The sequence below is a fragment of the Bidens hawaiensis genome, unplaced genomic scaffold (genome assembly GCF_021521415.1).
Source record: "Bidens hawaiensis isolate Kalapana, Puna unplaced genomic scaffold, B.hawaiensis_p1.1 tig00034679_1, whole genome shotgun sequence".
NCBI classification, from domain to species: domain Eukaryota; kingdom Viridiplantae; phylum Streptophyta; class Magnoliopsida; order Asterales; family Asteraceae; genus Bidens; species Bidens hawaiensis.
In genome coordinates, this window is record NW_027496016.1 from 209,596 (window position 1) to 221,856 (window position 12,261).

Sequence of the window (12,261 nt, forward strand, 5' to 3'; positions counted from 1 at the left end):
TATCCGAATCCGAATAAGATTGTACTAAAAAAAACTATACCGATACAACAAAGACAATTTAGGAGGTCAAACTATAAAAAAAAGTCGATTATAAGAAAACGTTGAGTATAAAGAAGCGACAATTTATAAGGTCAAGCTATAAATGCCGACTTTAATATCTATAATAATATAAGAAAGTGTCGACTTTAATATCTATATTATTATAAAAAAGCGTCGACTTTAAGCCTCATACTAATATAAAATTTAATGCCCAGTATGCTGATATAAAATTTTCATTTTAATACACCGACGACAATTTAAGAGATCAAACTATAAGAAAAGAAAACATGGACTTTAATTACCCATATACTAATATAAAGTTTGGCTGGACGAAAAATTAATGGACCCTTGCTACCAGCTACCCTACTCTAGTTCCGCCTATTATGGTAACCTTTAAAAAATCTATATACATGTTTAAAGACTTACATATGAGTAGGTCTTGATATATATAACCACCAATCAATGTTCCATTGTTGACCGGTAACCATAGCCCCAGAAACAACGAGTATGTCCTGTGTGTCAAAAAGGAAAGAGAATTATAATGTGTATGTTAATTAATATCATGAAGCGAATTAAAGCATAGGTGATAATTTGAGACTTAAAATTGTAAACTAGGTAGTCCATATAGGAATATTGTGCACCATATGCAATAAGCCTCTAGCTAACCCATTAGGTAAGTGGTTTGCCAAATTATGTAGTATTTAAACAAATTTCACTGAAATCACCTAGTTCGTGATCGATTTACTAACCATAAGTGACTGGATTTGTCATTGTACACTTGGCTATATGCCTTAGCCAAAGTGGATACATTGTTACAAAGAATATAAATGTGTGATTGGTTTCGCCAACAAAACGGAATCACAACATATTCCTGAACCATGTTGCCTTTTTACTGCAGCAACTAATGCTATAAACATATTGTAAGTTTGCTTCTTTAAAGCCCATGATATGACACCTTCTCCGAACAAGAATATACAACCACTTGTATAAAAGTGATATATTGGTAATCCAACTTGTATTAGAATAGCATTCCATGAGTAACATTCTATTAATGAAGAAAATCCTACATAGGACGTAATAATCAATGGTCTTCGATGTTTGAATACTTTTATTATTACCAAGGAGTGATCAGTACCAGAAGTACTAGTACAACAACTTTATTTTCCAACAATATAAGCAATAGCAGGCCGCGTGCATGCCATGACATACATTAACTATAACTATTCAAGTTAGAATATCGTATTAGTATTAGAAAGCATAAACTTAATATTGGGTTTGCCACACTTCTAAACAAGTTCTTTAGATTTTGTTGTCCTAGAGCTTCTATTTACCCTTGAACTTATTGTCGGGCATAACGTTGAGTCCTTAAATATTACTTTCTATGCAAATGGCTTACAAGTTGCACAAGACAGAGTTCCTCTATCGTTTGCTTAAGCATATCCTTAATCCCTCTAATATGGAGGTAATTTGTTTATAATACTTGACACATAGATTCATCCACCTTCATCTCATGTTCTTTGAATTACCCAACATATGTAATAATTCATTATATTATTATTGGCTTGAATTCACTACTTGCTAGAAGAATCATTTGCCACGTATTTGGATTCAAGATAGTCCATAATCCTTAACATGTATCAAAGAGAGAATCACACCTATCATTCAGATAGTGCAGATGTAACCATAATCTCCAACATGAGTGTACCCAGAAGTCGGAACATACACCGCCTTTAACTTAGTAAGAGGAAATGCATCTTCTTTTTCCACCTCCTAAAGTTGTATCCTTCAAGCTTCTCCAGTTTACCAAAGTTGGAGATCATATCATGAACGGATTCAAAGAGACATGATGATTATCAAAAGAAAATACTTGTTTGAATGTGAGTGAGTTTGATGGCTTAGGATTTAAATTATTAGAGTCCTAGATAATAACCTGGATCATGTATTGCACCCTCTAAAAGAATTATTTTGACCCTATTGATGTGGTGGGTTACACGCAGTCCTTTTTGAGATCCCAGGTAACAAATGTGTAAGTTAAAGAAACTTAGAGCGAGAACAGATTAAAGTTGTATGTCTGTATGAGACTTTGATTGAAAACAGTTTGATGTACTAGACACAATTCAGCTTATGAATATTTACCAACTCAGGTTTACTGGTTACCTTTGGTAATATTTTACTAAGTTCAAACTGACTTAGTACAATTCCCTTTAGCTGATGTAGTGTAAAGACCAAATGACTTCATAAAATAAGCCTAAGTTGACCAACAAAAGGTCAACTTTACAAACACTGATGTTTCCCAAGTATAAGTCGAACTTTCTGTAATTCCTTAATTCCTACCACTCATTGGGTCCGGGATTCAAACAGTTTATATGTAAGTGTACACTTCACACCTCCTGACCTGTATTATAAGTTTATAACACAGATCAAAGTCCTTTGGTCTCATTGTAACTAAAACGAGTCAATGAACCCCTAATTCCATTTTCTAATGCATGCATGCAGCTAACTTTTCTATTTATGATTTCTATTACAATATGTTTTTCTAATCTTTGAATAATTCATCAAGTATTAGTAATAAAATTTAAAATATGGACAAAGAAAATGTATGTGGGTCAATACATACCTGAACATGAGCAGCATTGAAGCAGAAAGCAAAGAAAGAGGTTTGTCCTGATTAATATACAGAAAAACTTTGTATATACACTTTGGCATCTGGCTCCTATTTGATGCCAGAAGATGAAGCAGATGCGAGTGAAGCCTCAACAATTAAAGAAACCGGTTGCCGAGCCTGAAGGCAAGCCCCAATATCAAATGGGCGCAACTCAGATCCGTCAAATAGAAGATTGACACCTGGCAGTATAGCTTCTCTGCTGTCTGTGTCATCTGTTTTAACGCCAGTTGAGTCAGAAGCCTCTTCAAACATACCCATGACAGTTTCGTAGATAGGTGAAAGAGCATAGGATCTGCAATATCATCACAGTTCCCATAAGTTGTTATGAAAAGGAAGAACATCAATGGTCAAATTTGGGATCATAATAAATTATCAATAAATGATTATTATATCAACCTATGCATAACGGTTTATTGTGATAATTAAATTAGCATATAGTCAATGGCGGAATGAAGGGAAAGACATTCACCACCGACCCAGATTAGGAAGAAGCAAACAGGTCAGCATCAAGTAAGGAACAAATTACTAAAGATGAAGGTGACATATATATTTCTGTAAATTATAAGATGCTAAACATCAGAAGACATGCAGATCATTCACATCTCAAAGTTTAAGAACTTTTCCACTAAAACTCTTTATATATATTTATATTTAAAATACGGTAATTACGTTAGTTTAGGTGGGGTGGGTCAAAATGCAGTTAAGTTATACAAAGCCAACTGCCACCTCTTCTGAATAGGTGCAATGGCTCATATACATCTATTAGTTTAGTATATTTATCTATGTAATCAAATTGAATTGGTGAGGGTCTAATTGTATGTCTTATTAACGATAATACAATAATTATTCTATCATTCCTTTGTGTTTACTCTAAACTTTTACCCCCTGAAAATTATCTTAATCAAACTGCACATATCCTTCCATACATTTGTTCCAGATTAGTATTGATCAAGATTTGGAAACTATATAGAGATTTATCTTTAACAATAAAGTCGGATTTTCGAAGGAAAATGTGAGCTGGACCCTCTAAATTTTCTCAGCTACGAATATCATCATCAACATCATCATCGTACTCAGTATATCCCACCAATAGCAATGCTATGGTAGGGTCTGAGGAGGGTAAGATGTAGACAGCCTTACCTCTATCCCATAGGGATAGATAGGCTGTTTCAGGTGAGACCCCCGGCTCGATAGTAGCTGAGAAAACGTGATTTTTTTAGAAAACGTGGTTTTTTTTAGTAGCTGATTTTTTTAGAAAATCCATGAATCTTAGTGAAAGATTTTTATTTTTTATTTTTTGGTGTTAAAACATTAATTTTACATTATATTAAGTTTTTAAACTTTTGACACTTTTCAGGAGGAAAAGTATTTTTCTTTTAACAATAAAGTCGGATTTTTGAAGGAAAATGTGAGCTGGACCCTCTAAATTTTCTCAGCTACGAAGAAAACGTGATTTTTTTAGAAAATCCACGAATGTTAGTGAAAGTTTTTTTTTTTTTTTTTTTTTTTTTTTTGGTGTTAAAACATGAATTTTACATTATATTAAGTTTTTAAACTTTTGACACTTTTCAGGAGGAAAAGTATTTTTCTTTAAATATGTAAAAAGATTATATGCCGGCCCTCAGAGCGAGAGGTTCCGTCGCAAGCCATTTATATAATTGAATAAATTCCAACATCAATACCTTAAAATGCTGCCATCAAAGCTGAGGACTTCTGAGCCACATCGCTGCCTATTAGCAAGTTTCAATCTTTGATGATCACTCATTCCAGAAATTGGAGAAGAAGGGTCTGTGAGAGAATTCCATCTTTGACTTGCATAAGTCATAAGAACTTTACTTTGACTTTTCGTCTGGTCAGCTTTTGGTTGATCTCTTTGATAAAACATTCTTGCAGTTGAACCAGCTGCTTGATACTCTGAACAAACCTCTTGCAACATTGTCCTCAGCTCTTGCATTGAGTTATGATGATCACTAAACAAATTTGTCTGAAGCAATTGTGACGACACAATTCTTCTACATATATTATTACATAAAGCAGGACTCGATAAAGGAATCCCAAATTCAATACTCAATGGGACCCATTCGTACTCATCAGATTTGAAACTGTTGGGATCACTTGCTTTATAAAGCTTCAACAAACGAATATAACCAACTGTCCATAACGAATATATCTTGTCCCCCAAATTTTCCAACAAAAAGTTCAGTTTCAAACTTTTGTTTTCATCAAGACCAAGTTCCTTCCCGATATCGGCAACCGAATCGCCCGAGTTCTTTAAGGGTAGAGGTACTTCCATTGTGTTAAACTTTCCATGATCATCAAGATCATACTTGCTTAAAGGCTGCACTAATATAGCTGTGCGTTTTAAAAGTGAGTTTAAACAATGTAATAGTATATTCCCATTGACCAAACGCTGGTCAAACTTTTCGTCAGAAGATTCATCCCAAGACCAAACAAGGGCTTTTTCACAACCAGATAATGGCGCAGGAAGCAACCTTAAACACTGACCTTTCATAAGCACAACCGATATCGGGCCACTGCATGCAGCTGAATATAACACGAGTTTCATCCATGGTGTGATTGAGGAGTAAGAAGGGGGGCCAAAATGGACTGGGACTTTGGGCCCGGGAAGGACCGAAGAATGAGGGAGCGGTAACATCGACACGACAATTTCATAGTTGCGGCGGAACAATCGGTCCAAAGTTGTGGCTGCGAGTGTGGCTAAACTTTCGCACCGTAAGATATCGACATTGTATTTTCTTGTTTTCTTGTTAGTTACCTTTTCAGCATCGTTGGTGTCTTCGGAATCATCAGACTCATTAACAGTGTGTGCAGCTGTAGTGGGACCGGGGTCTTCGTTGGTTGAGGTGGGTGTGATTCCTCCGGATGTTAAACATTCTAAAATAGACCGTAGACTAAATGCATGGTTGGCGAATTCTTGAAGAACTCCTTCAAATTTAGCTCCTTCTAATGAGCTAAGATCGTTGCAGAGGTCTTTTATGCTTGTGTGGCCTAGTTTCCCGGCTTCGTATAATGTTACCGCGTGTGACTTTAAGCCTGCAGAAGATACACGTAATGGTTATAAACAAGACTGAGATTAATATCCGAATGCTGTATACAGGAAAAAAACCAGAAACCCTAATGATTATAATCAACACTCCTTTTCTTGGAGAATAGATCGCTCTTTTAACCTTAACCAAACAGACGATTAAACACAAACGGGCTTTTCTTGTTCGTGTTTGTTCCTTAAGAAAATGAACATGTTCATGTTCGCTCACTAACAATATAAACGAAAGGTTAACAAACGTAAACGAACATAACTGAAGAGAGCTAAAACCAGCTAAAAGTAATGTGAAGAACAACATGTTGGGCCTAAAAAGCTATTAAAACTATACTAAGTTGTAATGGGCGAAAAAACTTGAATTAATATATTAGCGAACGTAAACGAATGAACAGACATAAACAAATGTAAACTAACAACATACATGAACGTGAAAGAAAAAACATAAACGAATTTGAATGAGCGAATGTTCACAAACAATGAAGGAAAGAGACATGTGTTCATCTTCGTTTGTTTATTAGATAAAGGCATAGAAGAGCGACAAATTTGTAGAGAAGTCAATGAATATATGTTAAAACTTGGTCAAAGAGCTATTTTGGTATAGTCATGTTTAAAATAACTATTTTCTTGATTTTCCCAACTAAGTGATAGGTAAACTAAATAATCAAACCATTTGAAGAGGAATAAACTTACCTGGTGAAACAGAGCCCATCATAAGATAAGATGTAATATTAGCATCAACAACGAAAGCAACACGAGTATAACCGGAGTTATCAGAAGAATCTTGGTCAAAAACAGTGGAATCAACAGACATGTTTAAGGATCCGACACTAGTACGAGAAGCTTCATCATCATCAGATACTACATTTTTAGGAGAAGTTGGTTCTTGAAGCATGGAACCCGGGTCAATTAGTTTAACAGCCCATGCTAAACGACAAGCAAAAGAAGCAGCAGCCTGTAGTTGTGACAGCTGGACCTGTAATGTTGTGGCCAGCTCAGCAACAGTTGAGTTCTCACTTGAAACCACAAAAACAGCGTAAAGCAACCTGTTCAATGAAGTTCCCAAAATCAATATCTTATAATGTACTTTTCTTCTTGCACTAGTTAATTCAAATTGATAAACAATCTTCTTACTCCTCAATGGGGTCTTCATATGACTGCTCTCTGTTTGAAACAAACCCTTCTAGCCTGCATACTGTATCATTCAACATGTCAGCTTTTCAACTTCATAAATAGGGCAAACATGAAACAATCACAAAAAAGGGCATTTTTTTACATAAAATAGTAAAAGATACTAATTCTTAATTCCTAGTTATAGCAACCAACTATGAAATCATCTAATATAGTGACAAACTTCAAAGTTTTTGTAAAAATAGCTACATTTACTTGATTCCCATATTAATATGATATTTTTGTTTTCTTATGTTGGATTTCTTTTCTAGTTTTCTTTTAGTAATACTAATAAGCCGTTATTCAAATGAAATATAAAAAATGTTGAAAAAGAGTTAAGTTCGGTTTTCTTCCATGTGGTTCGGTCAACTAGTTAAATTCAATATTGAAACCTTCAACCATTTGAGCCATTATGGTTTCACTTTTTAACCCTTTTTCGTCCATAATACTATCTCTGTTAGATTTTTCCCTTGTTTATCAAGTTTTTTCTGGAATTAACTAGTTAAAATGGTCAAACCGCATGGACTAAAACAGAACTTAACTCTAAAATAACCACAGAAAAAGACAATAAGTAAAATGTTGTTATCTTTATGAAAATAAGTTTGATAGTTTGTTGCTAGTTGTTGCATAGCATCTTCCTACTTATGTATATTCCCTTTGTGAAATGACAATATTAACATAATAAGCACAGAATATTCAGATTTTATAGTGTCATAACGGTTAATAAAACTAAGTGCTACCTTTAAATCTATCCTCGGCATAAACACAGACATCAAGGTAAATAAGTCCCCGGCGGTAAAGACCCTTGATAACAACTGGGTCAAATAACATGAAAGCATTTCCTTCCTCTTTGCATATTTTGTCAATTGTTCCACTTTCTTCTTCTGAAAGTTTCTGCATATTTTTGTTTACTCATAATCAGTACATGAATTCTTCCCTGTGGCTTGACCATTTTGCAAGTTTGGTACCCTGCTTCATAAAAAAACTTAGTCCAAGCATTTGTGAGAGGTTGCATTCATTTGAGTTTAACAGAAAAGTGATGTCATGTCCCATTCATGTGAGAGTAATTATGTGTTTTCAATTTTGAAACATTAATAACATAGTTTTTCAGCTCCAGAACTCTTGACGCCGACTTCATCACCTGCGTTTTTTAAACCGAACCTTCGATTTTTATTAGGGTTTCATATAAAATGGGATAAACTCACATGAAAGACTATTTTGTTAGGTTTTCAAATTTTAGAAGACACAATTACCCTCACATGAATGGGGCATGACATAACTTTTCCTCTAAACCTAATAGGGATTAACAATGGGTACTAAACGTGCAACTCTCTCACAAATGTTTGAACTAAGTTTGCAATCTTTATAATATATAAACCAAACTTGCAATTTGGTCAAAATACAGGGACCATCTGTGCAATTTTCTTGACTAAAATATAATAAAAGAGAGAGATACAAGGCACCTTACCTTAAATTCTTCCAATGTGAAATTGACAAGACAAACTCCCCACCAAGGTTCAATTGTGATGTCCACTGGATGTGTGGGCAATGATTCTCTAGCTATTGATTTGTTCAGCTTCCACATTATTTTCTAAATAGCTCCGAATTCATTATGAATAATTAGATTAAAGGAAAAAAGATGCTTCAAATTATATTTAGATGTTTAGACAATAATTCAGAACAGGTACTAAATCTATAAGGGCATGCGGATATTAATATTCAAGTTTTTCTTTCATGTTGAGCCAATGCGTAGAGAACAGAAAATGATAGAAAATATGTGTAGGCATGTAAAGAAACAGAGCATTCAGTGAACCATTCGGCACAAAGTTTGTTTATTTAATTTATGAACAAACATGAACAAAACTGTTTGTTCATTACTTCATTTAGTTAAATGAACGAGCATGAACCCATGTCTCATTCGTTCATTTATGTTCGGAAGTTTATGGTTCTTTACGTTCGTTTGTTTATGTTCACTCATATATTCATTTGAACTTTTAGTCTCATTACAGTTTACTCTAGTTTTAAGAGATTCAAATATCACCCATTACAATTTAGTTTTGTTCTATTAAATTTTTGGCCCAATAGTTTGATGTTCACGTTTACTTTTAATTGGTGTTCGATCATCTATGTTCAATTATGTTCATATACGTTAATGAACCATTCATTTATGCTGTTAATGAATGAAAATAAATGAACACGTTCATTTTCTTAACAAATAAACATGATCGTTTGCTCGGTAATTAAACAAACGAACACGCCTCATTTGCGGTCGTTCGGTTCATTTACAGGCCTAAATATGTATGAGCCTACGAGGACACATGATTGATAATTATAACATCCCACCTCTCATACCAACTAATGTTGTCCACAAACACTCTAACTGTGAAGTTTTCCTCTTATTCACACAGAACGTACCCAACATGTGTTGTTGGTATTTGAGGTGGGACATTATTATGAATCTAGCATCTCTCTTATTTACTGCCAATGTGAGATTTGTCTAGGGTGTTACAGATACACACTCATATACAGAAATGTACAACATAAGTTTGAAAAAATAAAATTGTAGGATTATACCTTAGATCTGCATTTATTCATAATATCAATAAACTCATTTCTGCCTATCCCAGTGAGTCGCAATGCATCAGCAGCACTAAAATTTGGAATGCGATCATAAGACTGTTCTGCATTCAAAACCAACATCAGTCTGCACATATGGAAATATTAATAGCATTTTTCAAACTTGTGTCCTCAGATAACAGAACCTAGTACCATTTTTCATGACTTCAAATAAAATATCGCAATAGTATCTGAATGGAGTAACCCTCATTACACGACAAACATACTCTGCAAGATGATAAGGAAACAGCTGCAAGAAAAAACAAAAACATCATTAATTGCATCATTCAATCACGGAAACCTAATAAGAATCAAAATAAACACTTAATTCATTTTTAAGGTTATTAGTGAACCAACAAAGACAACATAAAGAACATGGATAAAACATGAGTGTCATCATACTAGATATAGTGTGCATGTTTAGTTTACCGCCAAATTCTTTCGAAGATAACGCATCATATCCTCATAATATTCACTTTCCCTGCATACTTTACGCACAAAAGAAGTACGCCATAGGAGCCTTCTCTTTATACAATGTGCAATTATCCTGCACTTTCATAGAAGGTTCAATAACTCCATGCTTAATCAAGTTAGAAGTCTCAAAGTTTACTCCTTTATATGAAACTTAAAACACCTTAACCCAATGACCAAAGATTTATACATTTCCAACATTTAAGTCAAATTTTCATGTACATAAGTAACAGAATTGATATGAACATTGTTACATATTGAGTGTCAACATTTGTTTATTTGTTTAATTGCTACCAAGATATTCACTCTATCCCACAAACAGCAACAATTAGGGTTCCCTTTTGAACAAAGTTTCAACCAGAACTTTTCATCTCTGTCCATTAGTAATCACCTCTTGAAGAATGTCCCTAACTTGATCACTACTCTTTTAACATTTTCAGTAAACTAAGTGATCCTGCAAACATATATAGCATCCTTTGTTGATGAAAAGATTATAACTTGTGAAATTGTAAACAGGTTTTCCAAGAATTGGTATCAATCTTAGCAGATGCAACTAGCAGATCAAATTCAATTAAACATCAGCAAGAATCTTAATCATGATTGAGATGTTTTATTATCTATTATGAGCATCTGTTAGTCCAACAATTGCCACATTACTCAAATTTCAAACCACCTGCTAGTCTGCTACATTAACCTAATCAATAATCAAACAAAATTCAAGTTTACAGGAAACAAAGGAAGACAAACAAGCATCGTAACATCTATTGTTGAATAGACAGATTATAACTTATAATAATGTAAACAGGTTTTTGAATAGCTCGTATCAATTTTTGAAGGTGCAACTAGAAAGCCAACTTTAATTCAATATCAGCATAATTACAATCATAAATGACATATTTGTTTATTTACCAAATTTGAGCATTTGTTAGTTCAACAATAGCCACATTACTCTAATAATCAAAGAAATGCAAGTTTACTACAAACAAAGGTAGAACAACAAGCATCAAAGCATCTATTGTTGCATGAACAGATAATAAGTCATGAAACCGCAAACAATTTTCTGAAGAGGTGGTATCAGTTTTAGCTGGTGCAATTAGAAAATCAAATGCAATTACATATCAGCAGAACTAGAATTATAATTGACGTGCTTTCGTATCTAATTTGACACATTACTCTAATTTCAAACAACTTGCTCCATTAACCTAATCAATAATAATAATAATAATAATAATGCAAGTTTACAGTAAACAAAGGAAGACAAACAAGCATCATAACCTATTGTTGGATAGCCAGGTTGCCAAATTCAATTAAACATATGCAGAATTTAGAATTACAATCATGATTAACATGTTTTGTTATCTAATTTGAGCATCTATTATATTAGTCCAGCAATAGCCACATTACTCTAATTTCAAACCACCTGATCCATTAACCTAATTAATAATCAAACAAAATGCAAGTTTGCTGCAAATATTGAAGAATATACAAGTGATTAAGTAACTAGAAACAAACAAACCTACCTTCTATGCCATTCATCCTTAGAATTCAAACTGGCTTGAAGACGTTTAGGGAGACTCTCCCAAGAGCATTCCTCCTTAATCGCTCTTAATATCAACTGCTCCTCTATCGTCGATTGTAACTGCAGCATACTATCAATATCCAAACACCTCAATTACTCGTAATCAACAAGATATCCTATCCTGCAACGATAAAATTGAATCAATCTCAGAAACGTATATTAATTAGATTTAGGTATTCATTCAAGAGCAATGTGTTGTTACGTACCTCAATTATTAGGTTAATTATTAATGCGATTCAATTACAAAGGACATGCGTGATGATTACGCGTGAAATTTAAAAGGAATTGGATGGATGCATGGATGGATGAATGAATGAATGAATGTTAGGGTTTTATGAATGAATGGAATGACGGAGATCTCTTGTATTGAATCATAATAATCATGCAGGGGTCATAATCATAATGATTTCGTTAATTATGACGCAAGCAATTCAATTGCATGTCGGAGATGACCACCTTTTTTCAATTTCAACTTTAAACTTTAGCTTTCTTGTACGGCATGACCTACTAGACGGGTGCCTGCAGCGAGTGTTTGAACCTGTTAATCAAGTACAAATATAAGTGTTTATTGTTCGGTTAAAACACTGAAATCGTTTAAATCGGTCATTGGTTTGACTTCTTTTTTCTTTTTCTTTTTTACTCTCGGTTTGTTGGTCGGTTTCA

The 12,261-nt window shown here is 33.9% G+C and overlaps 1 protein-coding gene across 1 annotated transcript; it reads right to left on the reverse strand.

The window, feature by feature from the left end:
* Window positions 1-493: 493 nt before the first annotated feature.
* Window positions 494-11,749, reverse strand: LOC143586489 (uncharacterized). Its single transcript, XM_077068030.1, has 11 exons — window positions 11,540-11,749; window positions 9,978-10,095; window positions 9,702-9,798; window positions 9,507-9,613; window positions 8,401-8,523; window positions 7,673-7,826; window positions 6,897-6,957; window positions 6,456-6,808; window positions 4,387-5,758; window positions 2,657-2,996; window positions 494-551 (listed from the first exon to the last, which is right to left on the reverse strand). Exons 1-10 carry the CDS (start codon window positions 11,665-11,667, stop codon window positions 2,753-2,755), a joined length of 2,757 nt encoding a protein of 918 aa, XP_076924145.1. The 5' UTR covers window positions 11,668-11,749; the 3' UTR covers window positions 494-551; window positions 2,657-2,752.
* Between the last annotated feature and the right edge of the window lie 512 nt (window positions 11,750-12,261).

Coding starts and splice junctions, on each gene's coding strand:
- LOC143586489 (XM_077068030.1), bottom strand. CDS start 11,667: ATGCTGCAGTTACAATCGACGATAGAGGAGCAGTTGATATTAAGAGCG. Junction 9,614..9,701: donor ATTTGAAGTCATGAAAAATG/GTACTAGGTTCT, acceptor TTTTGAATGCAG/AACAGTCTTATGATCGCATT. Junction 5,759..6,455: donor GATGGGCTCTGTTTCACCAG/GTAAGTTTATTC, acceptor TATCTTCTGCAG/GCTTAAAGTCACACGCGGTA.